The 17198-nt window shown below is 44.7% G+C and overlaps 1 protein-coding gene across 17 annotated transcripts in view; it reads left to right on the plus strand.

Moving 5' to 3' along the window:
* The window catches only part of PLEKHA5 (pleckstrin homology domain containing A5), a 271127-nt gene that overhangs the window by 244146 nt on the left and 9783 nt on the right, over positions 1-17198 (plus strand). For 8 of the 17 annotated variants that reach the window (XM_048502400.1, XM_048502402.1, XM_048502403.1 and 5 more), the window contains 10 exons: positions 1702-1764; positions 4149-4229; positions 4383-4532; positions 6669-6770; positions 8181-8295; positions 8507-8550; positions 10420-10608; positions 11244-11364; positions 15305-15420; positions 16729-16938. In XM_048502400.1, the coding sequence (XP_048358357.1) occupies positions 1702-1764; positions 4149-4229; positions 4383-4532; positions 6669-6770; positions 8181-8295; positions 8507-8550; positions 10420-10608; positions 11244-11364; positions 15305-15420; positions 16729-16938 (1191 nt within the window). Of the gene's footprint in view, positions 1-1701; positions 1765-4148; positions 4230-4382; positions 4533-6668; positions 6771-8180; positions 8296-8506; positions 8551-10419; positions 10609-11243; positions 11365-15304; positions 15421-16728; positions 16939-17198 lie in introns of those variants that run through there. The other 9 variants (XM_048502404.1, XM_048502411.1, XM_048502414.1 and 6 more) reach the window with 3 other exon arrangements.

Raw genomic sequence — 17198 nt, forward strand, 5'->3', positions numbered from 1 at the left:
CCAGTGCAGATGCAACGGTCCCAATTTCCTAACCATGGTTAGGGGAATAGGAGCATGCCATGGTCTTGCCCTTTTTTCTTCCCTACCCCTCTTCACCTTGTGTCTGCTTTCACCGTGGTGTAGTGTTGCATCTTCGTTGACTCTGATTGTAACTGATGCTCAGTGCATTCTGTCACAGCTAAGACTTGCAAATCCTGGGTTTTTGTTGTTACTTTTCACAATTAGGTTACCAAGGCAATCATTTTGAGCCTTTATACTACATCATGGTTAAAGTTTCAGGCAGGTAGCCGTGTTGGTCCACAGTAGAGAGCAAGATTCAAGTCCAGCAGCACCTTAAAGACCAGTGAGATTTCCAGGGTAGAAATTTTTACTCTGCAAAGCTCATATCCTGGAAATCTTGTCGGTCTTTCAGACGTGACTGGACTCGAATCTTGCTCATCACAATTCAAGCGAGCCAGGGGAGAGCAGAAGGGTGTACAATTCTGCAGCATGCTCTTGATCCCCTGACCATGCTTAAGAGATCATGTGTGGGGGGGGGGGAGGAAGCGTGTTGCAAGGGTCCGAGCGTGTCGTAAGGGGCTGATGTCTGATTCTTTAGGACAAAACGAGATAAGTAAGCTCAAACGGGCATCCACACATGTCCAATCGGAATTTTTAAAAAGCGCCTTGCCAATAAAATAAAAGCAGATGGCGGCAAAATTAATTAATGTATTGGTATTTCCTTGTCTTCAAGACTACGTTGACATTGACATGAAATTTCTCAATAAAATGGCAGCTCTAACCTGGATAGAGAAGCAGTTAATGACTACAGTTAACAGTGGGGGCGTATACTTAACGATCAAGGAATGCCAAGTGCCTAGCTTTTAGGTACCTGCGTGGTTTTTCCAGCCTGGGGGGGAAATAACCTTTAATCATCCACTGTTTGAATTACCTGGTTTCCTTCCTACAGCCTCTCATCAGCATAACCCTGTATGACTATCGCTTTCCCTTTACCCAAATTTCTGCCCACGCGGGCTTGCTGTGTATCATCCGGACTGTTTGGATAAAGGAATCTGTAATGCACAGCTGTAACCATTGTGTTACGAAACCTTTTAAGCTGAGAGAGCTGTAGCGAATTAACCAAACTTGCATGCCGCAGGAGTGTGCGTTTGTGGTTTTCCGTATTGTGAGCCTCAACTGGAAGGTCAGGTTTTGGTTTTCGGGGGCATAGATTAGATAAAAACAGAACGGAGTTCCACGCTGAGAATTCTCACTTGGGAATTTGTTCATTGTCCTTTAATTGCATGATATGAAGAAAGTTGGATGAGCATCCTGTCTTTTTATCCAATTCTTTAATGGGATGTCTTGATAGTCTGATTGGACTGTTGTCAAAATTCAAGAATCCATTTAGAGGAAATGTCTTGAACATCTCAAATGGAAAGTAATCCCAGTCTCAGCTTTGGCTAAATTTCAGTACCAAGGAATACAGACCCCCCCCCCCCGCCCTTCTGTGCTCTTCCCCCCTTCTGACATTCATCGTTGGCATTCCATTAGGAAGCAGGATTGATGTGGTGCGTGTTGATTAAACGTACTCAGGCCTATTATGTGCTTAACATTCAATTGGAAGTAATTTATGCTTAATTAAATGTTAACTTTAGGATGTACAGTGTTCTGCGTGATTCCGGGGAAGTTGTTTGATGGTTGTGTTTTTCCTTATTATAGCTGTCACAAGATGAATGTCGGAGTACTCTGTACAAATACAGATCGGAAGATCTGGATATCGATGTAAGTAATGTGAGCTGGCCGCGTGCCAAATTGATAATGGCTGTTCTTGTTTCAGTGGGCATGTTTTGCCAACGTAAAAGCAGGACAGTGCCATCTGGATTTTAAACTCCTTCTCTGACTTTCCGAAAACGGTTGAGAACGCTCTGTGTTGGAAAGGCTACCGAACAAACGTAGCGCAATCCCCATAGCCCCCTCTGCAAGCTCAGAAACGTCGACGTTGCCTCAAAAGCCCGATACACCAAGAGGAATTATTCTGAAACTCAGTTTTACACAATTGTCTTGTTTTGAGTAAATGGTCTGGGAGGATCTGGTGTTGTATAATTGCTAAGCTAGGTTGGAGCTTATCGACGACCTTGGCAAGAAGCCACTATGAGCGCCATGTAAAAGCAAAATAATTGTGGTGGGGGGGGTTCACCATCTTGTAGCCCTTCGGGAGTGGGCGGTTTAACAAATTTAATATATAAATAAATACATTATATACTAGCAGCATACAAAATTTAGCATGGTAGGAAGACAGATTTTTTGCATTAGGTTTTTTCCCCCCCGAGATATCCTCCGTGTTCAGGTCCTCCTCTCCCAAGTCTTCAAGAATGGTGTTGCACACCACAAAGAGACCCAAAGGAACACAGTCTAAACTAGACAAAGCAACCCATACACTTGACTTTCAAAATCACCCATTGCAAATTTATTATTTATTATTATTATTTATTTAACTTAATCTACCGCCCCATCCCGAAGGGGCTCTGGGCAGTGTACAACATAAAACATCATACATAAAACATCATAATATATTAGCTAGGGGAGCAAATCAAAATTATAATTAATATCTACGCTCCATCACTATGAAATCTCATTTAAAACAGCAGTTATTTCTTAGTACAGGCACCCCACGAAACCCTTACTTAAAACCTAAAACTCTCCCAGAGACGAGGGGGGGAAGACAGTGGGTCCCGATGATGTTAAGGACCCCTATATAGCAGAAAGAAATAAAGGGGGGCACACTTTAAGCCAACATATTGATGCTGTGAAGACTCACAACCAAATGTTTCATCAGAGTCAAATATTTCCTTGCAGTTCATGTGTCGGCTGGCTCAGTGCTGCAAAATAAACACCCATTGGCACCTTGTACATCAGGAGGTTTGCCATTTGTGCAGTTTGGTCAGTGACCCTAAGCCAGGGGTGGCGCTTCAGATGTTAATGAACTACAATTCCCATCAGCCCCTGCTGATGGGAATTGTAGTCCATGAACATCTGAAGCGCCAGAGTTGGACACCCCTTCCCTAAGCTAAGCATTGATGTATACACGAGGAGCTCTGTGTGTGCTGTAGCTGCCCCCTGCCTTCACCCACATGACAGATTCTGCATTGAATGTGTGTAGCATGCCCTGCCTTGGGATGGGGCAGACTCTGATCTCATTGGATCATATAGATGAGTCTTCTATGTAGGTAGTTTCAGGTGGGTAGTCGTGTTGATCTACAGTAGAAGAGCAAGATTCTAGAATCCATTAGCACCTAAAAAACCCCAAGATTTGTAGGATAGAAAGCCGAAGCTCCCTTCAGGAGCAGCAGTGGCGTAGTGGTTAAGAGGTGTACTCTAATTTGGAGGAACTGGGTTTGATTCCCCACTCTGCCATCTGAGTTGTGGAGGCTTATCTGGGGACTTCAGATTAGCCTGTGCACTCCAACACACGCCAACTGGGCGACCTTGGGCTAGTCACAGTTCTTCTGAGCTCTCCCAGCCCCACCCACCTCACAGGGTGTTTGTTGTGAGGGGGGAAGGGCAAGGAGATTGTAAGCCCCTTTGAGTCTCCTACAGGAGAGAAAGGGGGATATAAATCCAACACTACTTCTTCATCATCTCCCTGTGATTGGTGTTTGGAACATGCTGCCACAGGAGGTGGTGATGGCCACTAACATGGATAGCTTTAAAAGGGGCTTGGACAGATTTATGGAGAAGTCAATCTATGGCTACCAATCTTGATCCTCCTTGATCTGAGATTGCAAATGCCTGAGCAGACCAGGTGCTCAGGAGCAGCAGCAGCAGCAGAAGGCCATTGCTTTCACCTCCTGCATGTGAGCTCCCAAAGGCACCTGGTGGGCCACTGCGAGTAGCAGAGTGCTGGACTAGATGGACTCTGGTCTGATCCAGCAGGCTAGTTCTTATGTTCTTATGTTGGTCTTCTTGCTGTTCTTCTGTTTCTGTTCTGCTCTGACACTCGCACCCAACTGAGCAGGCAATTTGTTACCGCCGTTACAATCTGCTGCCAGCGTTTTATTTTACCATCTCCCCAAACCTATTTTTTCCCCACGTGAGCCATGCGCCCACTGGCAACCCACAACATTGCTCGTGGCACTCAACTGTCCCCCTCTCCTCCTCTGCGCTAGGCGAAACTCAGCCGGTTATGCGAACAAGACAAAGTGGTGCAAGCCCTGGAAGAGAAGCTCCAGCAGCTGCACAAGGAAAAAGTAGGACAATGATATTTATTATCCCCCCCACCCCACCCTCCCCAAAAATGATTTTTGGGCACACTCATTATCAGAGCACTGATAAGTGAAGTAAAAAAAGGAAATCAGTCCAGTGGTGCAGAACATTAAAAATTACTCTTTTTATTTCCACAGTACACGCTTGAGCAAGCTTTGCTATCAGCCAGTCAAGAGATAGAAATGAATGCAGAAAACCCGGCCGCCATACAAAATGTCATCTTGCAGAGGGATGATTTACAGAATGGACTCCTTAGCACTTGTCGGGAAGTGTCTCGAGCGACTGCAGTAAGTAATGTAATGTTTCTTTCACTGGTAAAGCTCAGTGCTGTGTGTGGTGGTGGTTCTTTGAAGAAGAACCTTTTTTTATTGTCCGTCAACAGGTTTGTTCTATATTACAGCCAAGCAAATCTTAATGGGTCTTGAGTTTTCCTATCATTTGCCCCTAAGAGGGGGGAAAGGGGCTTCTCCAGTACAGTGGAATGAGTATGTCTTTATCTATTTTATAAAAAATAGTCCACAAGAGCCATCGAGATGCACAATATTGTGCCTTCTTTCCTTCAAAAATACCTCTATCTACTTTCCGTCCAATGGACCTATGTAGAAGCCGACGACAAATATTAAGGAAGTCATATTATTAAGAAAGTCATAAACAGAGGCTGGGTGGCGTTTTGATTGTATGTTCCTGCATTGCAGGGGGTTGGATGCGATGACCCTCGGGGTCTCTTCCAACTCTATGATTCTATAACCAGAACATCCCTGTCAAAAATCTACACATGAGTTCAAATAAATCCAACCAATGAAAAGTAACGGGACATTCAGCCCTTGGAAAGAAAACCATCTTCAGTGGTCACCTCAACGTCAATAGCGACACGAGAATAATTTGTAGGGTGCAAATTCCGTGATCTTGGGGCCATGACAGAGAAGGCCACAACCCATGTTTGTCACCCATTGCGATTCAGAGGGCGGGGAAACATGGAGTAAGACTCTGGAGGTGTCCCAAGACGGCCCAGAGAACCTCAGTTGGGAATAGAAAGTTCTTAAAATGCCCCCAAATTCACGTCTTAAGCCTGAGTGGCCTCCTCATAACTGCCATAGCATGTAAATGCAGCCCCACTAAATCTTTCTGTACATTCTTTCCAGAGAAATCACTGAATTACCAGCCAAGGTATAACTCAGACCATTAACTGTTGCTGGAGTCTCCTCCATTGCCATCCACATGTTGTCAATACGCCCCCCAGCCTTGGCTTAGCAGCAGTTTGATCTACGTGGGAAATGGCAAAATCCACTTGCAGACAAGTGCCGAAGTTTATCAAAAGTGGATTGAAAGTGTATTAGTAAATGCTTGTGCAAGTGCTTTTGGTTTAGGAAGCCAGAGTGTAATTGACTGCTGCTTGAAACTCTGGCTTTCCAGAAGTTGCTGAGGTTGGACATCACAAGATGGTGTGGGTCCTTAGGCATGGGTAGATTTGTATGTACACAGGGTCTTCCTTTTTTTATTCCACACCTGAAGAACAAGTGTGGTGTGGTGTTCTCCATTGTTTTCTTGTGAGATAGGCTGTGAATCTCATGGCAAATATATCCAGTAAATAGACCTTCTCGCTATCTGAAAATGCTGTTGTTTACATGACAGGGGAGCTGCACGCTATATAGTGTGTGTTGTGGGTTCTGCATGTGTTGGCTTGGTATACTTTGTGCGATCTCCCATCCTCCCAAGCAACTGAAGTGTGTGCTCCTACAACATTGGAGGGTGCGCCTGCATCACTGTGACGAGTGTGATAAGATCCCCATTACAACATATACTACAGACCCACACTAGCTTAATCTGGCACTGCCATGGAATCCTTGAATTCTGTAAAAAAGAAACAGCAATTCGTTAAGAATACACAGTCGAAACAAATTCTTGTTTATGAACCAAAAAACTTCCAATCTTGAACTGGACCAGGAGGGGAAAAGAGGAGCATCTAGGCCCATGGAAGAGGAGGAGGAGGTCGGATTTATACCCCACCTTTCTCTCCTGTAAGAAGATTCAAGGTGGTTTACAAGCTCCTTTCCCTCCCAACAGAAACCCTGTGAGGTAGGTGGGGCTGAGAGTATTCTGAAGAATTATGACTAGCCCAAGGTCACCTAGCAGGAATATCGGAGTGGGGAAACAAACCCAGTTCACCAGATAAGCCTCTACCAGTCAGGTGCAGGAGTGGGGAATCAAACCTGGTTCTCCAGATTAGAATCCACCTGCTCTTAACCACTACACCACACTGGACTTCCCTGCTCACTCGCATCTTCTGAATGCCACCATTTTCAGCCATGGGTCAAGTTTTATTGTTTTTAGTGCATGATCACACATTTATAACATATAAATTTGCCAGCAGCGATAAACCGTCAAATCTGATTCATGTTCCTGGGGTGTTTTTTGTATCCTAGGAGCTTGAGAGAGCTTGGCGAGAGTACGACAAATTAGAATATGATGTAACAGTCACAAAGAACCACATGCAGGACCAACTGGAGCGGCTGGGGGAAGTTCAGGTGCGGCCAGAACTTCGTCTTCATATGACATCATCAACATGCGCCAGATGCCGAAATGAAACAAGCCCATTTCTGCTGGGGGGCAGTTTATAGATGAGATCTGAGAAGATCGTTCTCTCTTTTTTCTTTTGGCGGGGCAAGGGGAGGGTAAATAAATATCTCAAATGGTGTAAAGTTAATGGCGGTATCTGCTGTTTGACTCCTTGGAATGAACAGAATGCTTAGTTGACAATGTCACTGTCTACCTGAGGAGATCTCATGCCCTGAAATTAACGATAATGTGTCTGGCGGAGACCTGATTTTCATGGTGTGTCATCCCGTTGTCATTCCACATGACACAGGTTGGTTGCACCACTCTTGCCTTCAGAATCATCTGAAGACATTTAAAGAGTTTGAGGAGCAAATTTTCAAAGTTGTTGCTGGTGCAGACTTTCAGAAACTCTTTGGAGTTCACCCTTTTCATTCTTGTCTTCCTGCTGTATGAACCAAGTTTAATTAGTTTTTTTTAAGTAGCTTATAGGGAAAGTATCCTCAAAATGTACTTAATTTTAATGAGCCCAATTTTGCCATTGGAATATTTTAAGCACTCCATGGTACCTGAACCTTTGAAGCCAACGTGTGGTCCAATTCGTTCTGTTATTATCGTTCCCCATGGGGAGGGACCATGCCTCAGTGGCAGAATATCTGCTTGGCATGTGGAAGAACCCAGATTCAATCCCCAACCAGAGGGACTCGGTCATAGGAGATTTATTTTGTTTTCAAGGCCTGGCTCAAGGCAGCCCACATCCATGATTAGAACAGTCATAAAATCAATAAATTATCACAATACATTCATAATCTGTAAAACCCTATAAATACTAATGATGGTGTAACCTCAATGCCCATAAGGACGCTTACCAAGCCTATAATACATTATCAGCGCCGTCCCATTTACCTCCAGGTATGGACCCTTGGGAAGGCAGGAGCAGAAGGTTGGGAGGCCATCAGGTGGAATGGACTCAGGCCTGCCTCAGCCAAAGACCTGGTGAAACATCTCTGTTTTGCAGGCCCCGCAGAACGGGATCAGATGTGAAAGGTCTCAGTCTATCTTGGAGAGCCCCTGGCCTTAGAGTAGACAACCCTGATTTTGATGGACCATTGGTTTGATTGAATAGAAGGCAGTTTCATGTGTTCATACCTTCATACGTGCCACTTGTCTCCATCCCTAAACAGGTCTCAGATCAAATCAAGGTTAGGGCAATCAGGCTGACCTGTAGCCTAGGTGAGATTCTGGCCCACGAGCCTCCTTTTAAAAATCCAAGCGAGTGTCAGCAGATTCAAAACAGAAAACTATGCTTAGACAGTGAACCCTTTTATCCTTGGATGTGTTCTTAGGCAAACGGCCTCAACCCTACCATTTCTCTCCAATAGACTGAGTCAGCCGGCATACAGCGCGCTCAAATTCAGAAGGAGCTCTGGCGGATTCAGGACGTCATGGAAGGTTTGAGTAAACATAAGCAGCAGAGAAACAGCACCACAGAGGCAGGTAAATCCGCATGCTCTCCTCGTAAAAGCTGCAAAGGAAAAGAAACTTGCGCGAGGAATAAAATGCTCCCATTTGGTGGAAAACAGTTAGGTTTCACAGTGACTCAAGAAAAAAAGTGACAGATTTGTTCAATTCAAAGGTACACATCAGTACCAGCACACTGTAATCCTTGACTCATTATACAATGTTTTTGTGTGTTTGTTTTAAATAGGCACCGTTGCGTCAAAGGCTTTTTCGTCTAAGTATAAAAATGAGGTATGATTTTAGGGTTTGTTTGTTTTTTAACTTTCTTAACCTTAATTGCTTTCTGAGCTTTAAAAGTGGAGCCTTCTGTTCATCAGTTTTCTACCAAACGTTCTTTAGATAACATGCTCAACTTATTGAAATCCATATACCAAGGTGCTGTAATGGGGGAGACCTCTGTCAGAATCCTCACCCAGCCACACAAGAGTGTGTGTGGGGGGGGGGGGGGGCTTGGTCCAGCAGCACGAACTCACCCTGTCCTACCACACAGCATTGTTGTGAAGATAAAATTGAGGTGGGGAGAATATTGTGAGCCATTTTGAGGCCCCATTGGGGGGGGAATGGGTTGTAAATGAAGTTTGTAGTTAATATTTCATTGTTGAGTTATTTTTGAAACTCTGACAATGCAGTTCGGACACTGCTGTGTCTTCTTATCAGTTTGTGTTTCTCGTCCCACTTCATGTTTCCCCCAGCAAATGGAGACTTTGGCCCACTCTGCACAGGTCAGGGAAGTGGCTGCACACTGGGGTAAATGACCCTGGTACAGCCCTGGAGCCGTTCACACACTTCCATGCGGGCGGCCCCAGAGCTGCCATGGCTAGTTTTTTGTTTTTAAACGTACTTTCTCTTCCCTCCGCAGCTCCGCAGGGATGAGGGGACACGCCCCCGTGGCCATGGCAATGTCTTGGGGGTCGGAGGGCAGGAGGCGTGTCCCTGCGGAGCTGTACGTGGAGAGAAGGTAAGTTGAAAAGAAAAAAGGACCCGCCTAAAAGCGGCACCTCCCACCCCGTGCCGTTTGCTTGGCACCGGGTGCAGAACAGTGTTTTTAGAAAAACTCGCTCATATAGCGAGTTTCAAAAACACCATTTCCCCACCAGTTGGGGGAGGAAAGCACGGTGTTGTTTCGTTTCAGAAGCAGCAGCTGTGCAAAGTTCTCCCCCCAACGGGTGTTTTTACCAGGCCCGCACCAGTGTTTTGGGCCCATGCGGAGTGTGCCTTTGAGTCTTCTTCCCACCACATATGTATTTTACCTGTCAAAAAATTCTGCATTACATACGCGCACGCTCCTGGCTCTGTAGGAGCTGAACACCCATAACTGCAGCGTGAGATCAGTCGGCATTGAGGATGTTTAGCGTCTCAGAGCCTATAGTCTTCTCAATAAGTAACAGGTCTTAAGAGACGCTGTCAGTTTAGTGTTGGGACTGATACATAAAGGAACTATATAACAATTCTATTTTTATTAAAGCTGTTAGATATTGTAACCTATACAAAAATATTGGACAAATAGAGAGGGTTGGATCCAGCCTAGATCACTGCGAGTGAAAGGATGGGGGACAGTTTTTTGCCAATTTGGTCTTCTTGCAGCAATCCAAAGCACACCCTGAAATGCTCCACCTGATGGGCTGGGGCTGAGGGGCTGGGAACCCCAGGAATAGCCAGTGGGGGAGTTGACATCTCCCGGGGGCAGCAAAAATCCCCTTCCTCGTACTCCAGGAAGTCTAGACAAGATCCAGGCTATCAAGGATATGAAATTGATGCATAACAAACCATGCATCTACACATGCAGAAAAAGCTGCAAACGTTACCCTGGAAGAGTCCTGTTTTACAAAAAAAAAAAAGCTGACATAATGCTAAGCTGGGGGAGGGAGTTTCTGCAACTTAAGTGCATGTTTGATGGGGGGAAAGCCTTGAAATGGTCTATCTTGCGGGGGTGGGGTTGGGATAAAGAAGAGATTTTTCCTTCTGTTCTTCTTGGGAACAACAGTATCCCTTCGATTGTCCGGACTGTGAAATATTTGGGGGAAGGAAGAAAAAAAGTGATGTAACTCTTTTGTGACAGAGAAACGCATCTAAATAAGGTGACTGTTCTGCAATCTTTAGGAAGAGGAAGTAGTCCCACCTCGTCCTCCACTCCCTCGGTCCTATGACTTTGCAGAGCCTCCTCCTATAATCCCCCCTCTGCCCAGTGATAGCAGCTCCTTGCTCTGTTATAGCAGGGGCCCAGTACATCTGCCTGAAGAGAGGAAGACTCACCAAGTGCAAGCATACCAAAGAAACGGAGCTCATTGCGTAAGTGGCCACCACTGCCACGCAGCTCACCCGGCATTTCCCCTCCGTTCTCCCACTGCCCTGCCCCCCTCACCTCTCAGTGGCCATTTTATTTTGTCATCTGGCTGTTTTGACATTGTGGTGTTCCCTTTTTTTTACAGACTAATTTGTGTTGTTCCCAGCTGCATTTCTTTTTTAGCATTTGCCGCTTTTGTGTTTTCATCAGCATTCTGTAAATATGGACATGTCCCAAAGACTCGGGCCACTCACATTTTGTGTTGGGTTCAAACTGGAGCACGGAGATCTCAGTGCCTTTAATATTACTCTCATCTTTCTTTCAAAACCACGTTTAATGTTATACTGCTCTTTTGTTTGAAAACAGCACATTGGAAGTAATTTTTTTAAAAAAAATGTTGTTATTTATATGGCGCCTACAATGCATGTGGTGCTACGAAAGAGCTGTAGCTTGAAAAAGAAAGACAGCCTAGAACACAATCCACACAAAATGTAGTTTTCCTGGGTCTTTAAGTAACGGTGGTTTCAAAACATCATTTTTTGTCACTTACCCTGGGCAGCCATGTTTTCGTTGCATTGTGACACACCTAATGAAAAAGTTGGGGTTGCTCTGATTTTTGTTCAATGGTCTTGCCTTCCAGGGCCCAGATTACAGACTTTACAAAAGTGAACCTGAACTAACAACTGTGGCTGAAGTTGACGAGTCCAACGGGGAGGAAAAAGGCGAGCCAGTTTCGGAGTCAGAAACTTCTCCAACAAAAGGTTACTCAGAAGTCAATTTATTACAAAATGCATTGTTGAATTATTTTCCCAACGAGGAATGCAGTGTTCTGTAACCAGGCTGAAGAAGCAACACAATGTGTGATAATTTTACAGACACTGTAGCAATTAGGGTGTTGTGGGCTTTCTGGGTTGTATGGCCATGTTCCAGAGGATCCACTGAAGTTGCCAGCCACAGATGCAGGCGAAACGTCAGGGGAGAATGCTACTGGAACATGGCCGTTCAACCCGGAAAACCCACAACACCCTAGTGATTCCGGCTGTGAAAGCTTTCAACAACACAGTGTAGCAATTATTTTATCACAAAGGAAACAGCACAGTAAATTTAAGTATAATTATGAGACTGCAGAAGGTCTTCTGACCCAGGGTAAAAAAAAAATTGAAGACGCTACTAAGAATCAACACTGAAATTCATATAAATGCTGTGCTTAATCATGTACCTCATTATGTGTGTAAACTACACATTCAAGCACTTGTTCACTTTCTGTCCCTGCCCTTGATCATGGAAAGAATCTCCCTTCATCCAACTCCGTGAATTACTTTGCCCAAATATATTTATGGTAGAACCATAGAACTGACAAGATAAGCAGAAGTGTCCCACGTAAGTAAATGCAAACAAATAAACGCATCGCACGCAGGCGAAGGTAAATACACTCATGCACCAACATATTGAGTAATGATGTAAAGCACAATGGTAATGTCACCAATGACAATTCTCATTTACTCATAACCAATAAATTCCATACTATAATAATACAACGTGATTTTCAAATTTTTAGAATATTCACAAAGTTTTGTTTAAGAAATTATAGATGTCCATACTCAGTTTTATCTGAGAAATTATGAATGACAAAAGAAATTTCCACTAAGGATGATTTCGACAGTCTACTTCTCTTGAAAAAGATTTCGAAAACGCCTCAGTACATGTGAAGTGTTCGAGGAGAAGGACTTTTGGCTGAATTTTATTTCTTCTTGTTTCCCCCTCTTTTTCTTCTGGAGCTGTTGGGTAGTGAGACTGCAGATTGTAGCTTAGTTTAATGTTTGTGCTGTAGCACCCCCATAAATAAAATAGATGGTTAGTTTCTTACTTTTGAAAGGAAATCCTAACTGCTTTTTGTGGCTTTCTGTCATGGATATTCTGGCCCCTTGGTAAGCGAGGTTGATCTTTGACCTGGATAACCCAAGCTATTCCAGTCTCAGGAGCTAAGCAGAATCAGTTTTGGTTAGTCATTGCATGCGAGAATAAGGAAGTCCAGGGTTACCTCACAGAGGCAGGCAGTGGGAAAACCATCTCCATTGGTCTCTTGCCTTGAATACTGTATGGCAGGGGTGTCCAACTCTGGTGCTTCAGATGTTCATGGACTACTTTCCCAATAGGCCATGCCAGCAGGGGCTGATGGGAATTATAGTCCATGAACATCTGAAGCGCCAGAGTTGGACACCCCTGCTGAATGGGCTTGCCATAAGTCAGCTGTGACTTGACATTGCTTTCTGCCACCAAACAAAATTGGAAAAAGAAGCTCTATTCTGAATATGGGATTAGCATGATTTTAGGGATTCCGCAGCAAGAACCAGGAAGTTGGCAGTTTTCTAAAGACCAGGCGAGGCATTTTTCCACCTGTTTGTGGCTAAAACTGGAGTTGGGCTGATGATCCGGGGGGGTGGGTTGGTCACCCTCTGGTGGGACTACCCCAACCCCAACTCAACCTGGGTGAGGTGAATGGGAGCTGCCACTAATTCTGCAAGCTGGTTACCCAAGCCTTGTGTGGTGCTGGGATGGAGGCACCCATCCAAGGCCCATGTGGAAAAAGAGGAACTTGACCAAAGGGGGGCGGGCGGGCAGGCTTGGGTGTCATTTTTCCAGGGCCATTTTTTTTCCTTCTACTCCCCACCTTCACATCCTTCTTCTCCTTCCCAGATTGAAAGTTTCTCTTTTTTAAAAAAATAAAAGGAATGTGTTTCAGTGTCACTGAACTTGGATATTCATGTCCACGCAACAGTTCAACTAAAAATTTATTTGCTCCTCTGTGTGCAGTCTTGTGGCAAAGAGAACATTTAAAATAAATGTGCCTATATGTGCATACAAGTTTGTGGAGTTTGAAATGAGTATTGTTCCTGCTGTGTGGGTGTGTGTACGTGCTCACACACACAGAGAACATTCTTAGTGTGAAAGCACAGTGTTGCAAGGATGCTACAAGATTAATTTTGATGTGGATTAATAGTATTGTCGGGGGGGGAGACATCTTTTGGTGTTATTGGAAAAGATAAATCTCCTTTGTGTAAGAGCCCCACTAAAACAGATAGATGCATTTGTATTGCATTTCCCATTGGTCTCTAGGGCCTAGTCTGTGCATGTTGTTTGCATAAGTGGAATGAATTAGCCAGAGGATACAGCCGTTCTCTCAGTACCAGTGCATGAACTCTTTTAGCGGTGTCAGTGATTTACCAGGCTTTCTTCCAGCACACTGGCATGCTGTAAAACTTAAACAAGAGGTTCCGTCCACAGAAATACAATAACTGCCACTCTGTGTTGTGATGGCCAGTAAAGCAGATTTAGTTTCCAAGCCAATTTAATAGCACGTACATTTGGCAGAATTTCCTGATGACAGACATTGTTCAGCAGGAAGAACAAAGCAACTTTAAAAACTGCAGAATCCATTTCTGCAGAAGTCGTGACCGAACATTTATCAAATTTGCAAGCATTATTCTAGAAATCCTTTGTAGCGTGCTTCACCTGTAGCAATCGCCAAGGTGGTTTTGCACATCGCCTGCTGCCTGATCCTTTTAACTGGAGATGCTGGGGTTTGAATCCGGGACCTCTTGCATGCCTAGCAGATGCTGTACTCCTAAGTACCATAGAAATTCAGTAAGGTTTGGATTTATTCGGGCATAGAATTATCTGTATTCCTGAATCAGACAAATAACATCTTTGGATGTACCCGAATATTCGAATGTACCCGAAAAATTCAGATCCATCTGAATTTCTTCGTATTTTTTGGTGTTTGTTTCCTGTTTGTGCCTGCAGAAGGCACATTTTTAAGGCTAGTGGCACCAACATTTTGGACTATCATCCGGACACTCTCCTGATGATACCAACCAAGTCTGGTGAAGTTTGGTTCAGGGGGTTCAAAGTTATGGACCCCCAAAAGGGGTGCCCCATCCCCCATTGTTTCCAGTGGGAGCTAACAGGAGATGGAGCTATCCCTTTGAGGGTCCATAACCTTGTACCACCTGAACTAAACATCACCAAACTTGGGTGTCACCATCAGGAGAGTCTCTGGGTGATACCCTGAAACTTTGGCGCCACTAGCTTTAAAAATGCACCGCCTGCAAGCACAAATGCAAAAAACTCCAAAAATACAAAAAAATCCCCTCGAATTCCTTGCATTCAGATTCGTTCATATTCGGTCAGAACATATTTGGGCCGAATATGCCTGAATGTGCCAGATTCAGGCCGAATATGGGATTCGGTGCACTCGAATCTCCAAGCCTGAGCCACAGAGAGAGAGAGAGAGAGAGAGAGAGAGAGAGAGAGAGAGAGAGAGAGAGAGAGAATTACATTGAATGCATGATCTAGGTTTTTCATTCACTTTGGAGGTTTGGGATATGCCAAAAGGGCATATGTACACCTCTCTTAGGTAGAGTTGCATGATAGAAGAATGGAAAGAGTGCCGGCAGTGTCCGACGCTGCTTTGCATCACAGATCCCCAAGGAGAAGTGCTTGGCAAGTCCATCTAAAATCACTGCTTGTTGATCAGCTCTAGCTTTTACCTTCATAGGTGTGTTTTACGCTCCACATTTTGACGGGATATTCTTGATGAGTGCTGAAGTCCGATAACTGCAAGATAAGCATGCCTTTCGCATTCACTGCGCAGAGTTTTGCAGACAGAGCGCTTAATATAAGCCTTGCGTTGTTTTGCAGGCTCGCATTTTCCAATTGGGGTTGTGCCTCCCAGAACAAAGTCTCCAACTCCGGAGTCTTCGACCATAGCCTCTTATGTGACTCTAAGGAAAACTAAGAAGATAGACCTAAGAACGGTATGTAAAGCTCACGGAAGTTGATTTCCTCCTTCTCTTCAGGGCTCCGCGGCATCTCGTTCGGTTGCACCAGAACAGGAACGCAGCTAGCAGAAGCTGCCGTTCCCTGAAATAGCCTAAGGGCATCATGTGCAGCATTTCTCTGGCACAGCATCCCTAAAAATGTACAGTACTCCTCACATCCATTCCAAGATCCTTGGCCATCATCAGCTCTTCGTGGCTTGTTTTTATAGTATGTTCAAAGACTGTACAGAATAAATGAAGCCTGGAGGCAGCAAACAGAGAGGCCGCCCTCTTTGGGAAAAGGTTTATCCTCCCCTCTCCCCCTGCCAAGGGATTTTAGCCACCATGAGCAGAACTATTGGTACAGTACTATATAGCATTTATTCATGTTTTTATCACCTTAGTCTTTTATTTTCATTCTGGTAACCTGTGTTTCTTTTATGAGCTTACATTTTTGATAGAAGTGCTGAATATATATTAATTAAATTTGAGAGCTCTTTTCATTACAAGCTTTCAGTCTCATGGGCCGTGGAATGGAGCCAACTTTGCTCCAAAGAATACACACCCACCCACACTCTATATATAAAAATCAAAAGTGAATACAAAATATCTGTCTGTGTAGAATACCAAGACAAATCAAGAAATGCAACATCACCACAAATGTTTCTGTCTACATGAAACATCAAACCAGATCAGAAATACATGACCACGGCCCACGAGATTGAAATGGTTTCGACCGTGTCTTCTTCTGTGGTCATCAAATAGAGACGATAGATTTCCTCTCCCTCATCTCCCCAAGCCTTTCAGTGCCTCATCAGTAGTTGGAGTGTGAGTGAGTTCAGTATTGCTATTGCGGTCAAGTTCATGTTCTTCCTGTCTGGCAGCTGCTATGTGTTCAACAGATGTAGCTATACCTTCCGTATAACTCACAGCACAGTATGTTTACAAAGAAGGAAAACTTGGAGAAGGCTAACTTTGCAGACTCATGACCTGTCTGGGCAATCAACACCCTGCTTAACCCTTTCAAGCTGCTTCAGCTTCTAGTTATTTGAAGCAGCAGCATCTCCCTAGGACCGTGGTGGTGAACCTTTGGCACTCCAGATGTTATGGACTACAATTCCCATCAGCCCCTGCCAGCATGGCCAATTGGCAGGGGCTGATGGGAATTGTAGTCCATAACATCTGGAGTGCCAAAGGTTCGCCACCACTGCCCTAGGAACACAGCCAAGGTGTGTCCCTTGAGCGTTCGGAGGGGCTTGGGGACGAGTCCTTTTTTTGAAACAGTGTGTTTTCTTTCCTTTCAAGGAAAGGCCAAGAAGCGCAGTGGAGCAGCTGTGCCTGGCAGAAACTGTTCGCCCTCGAATGACTGTGGAGGAGCAGATGGAAAGGATAAAGAGGCACCAGCAGGCATGTCTGAGAGAGAAGAAGAAGGGGCTGAATATTCTCGGCCTCTCAGATCTGTCCCCTTCACAAAGCCCAGCCCTGGTTAGAGAGAATCCTTTCAGGTTGCCTCAGGTACGCCACCAGTTCCGTTTCTTTCTGTGGCACATTCTTAGGCAGACTCTGCATCGGACAGAGGTCAAGGTGAACAGTGATTTCTACTGGTTCTGGTGGGTTTTCCAGGCTGTGTGGCCGTGGTCTGTGAAAAGTGGGGGAACCAATCGCACTCACAATAGGTCTGAGTGGGATGGAGTCCTTGTGGATTTTAGGGAGTCCATATAACCAGGGTGGAAGAGCTTTTGACTTGCAGAGTCGTTGGCAGAGTCTAGGCCACA

Source organism: Sphaerodactylus townsendi, linkage group LG06, assembly GCF_021028975.2.
Source record: "Sphaerodactylus townsendi isolate TG3544 linkage group LG06, MPM_Stown_v2.3, whole genome shotgun sequence".
NCBI lineage: Eukaryota > Metazoa > Chordata > Lepidosauria > Squamata > Sphaerodactylidae > Sphaerodactylus > Sphaerodactylus townsendi.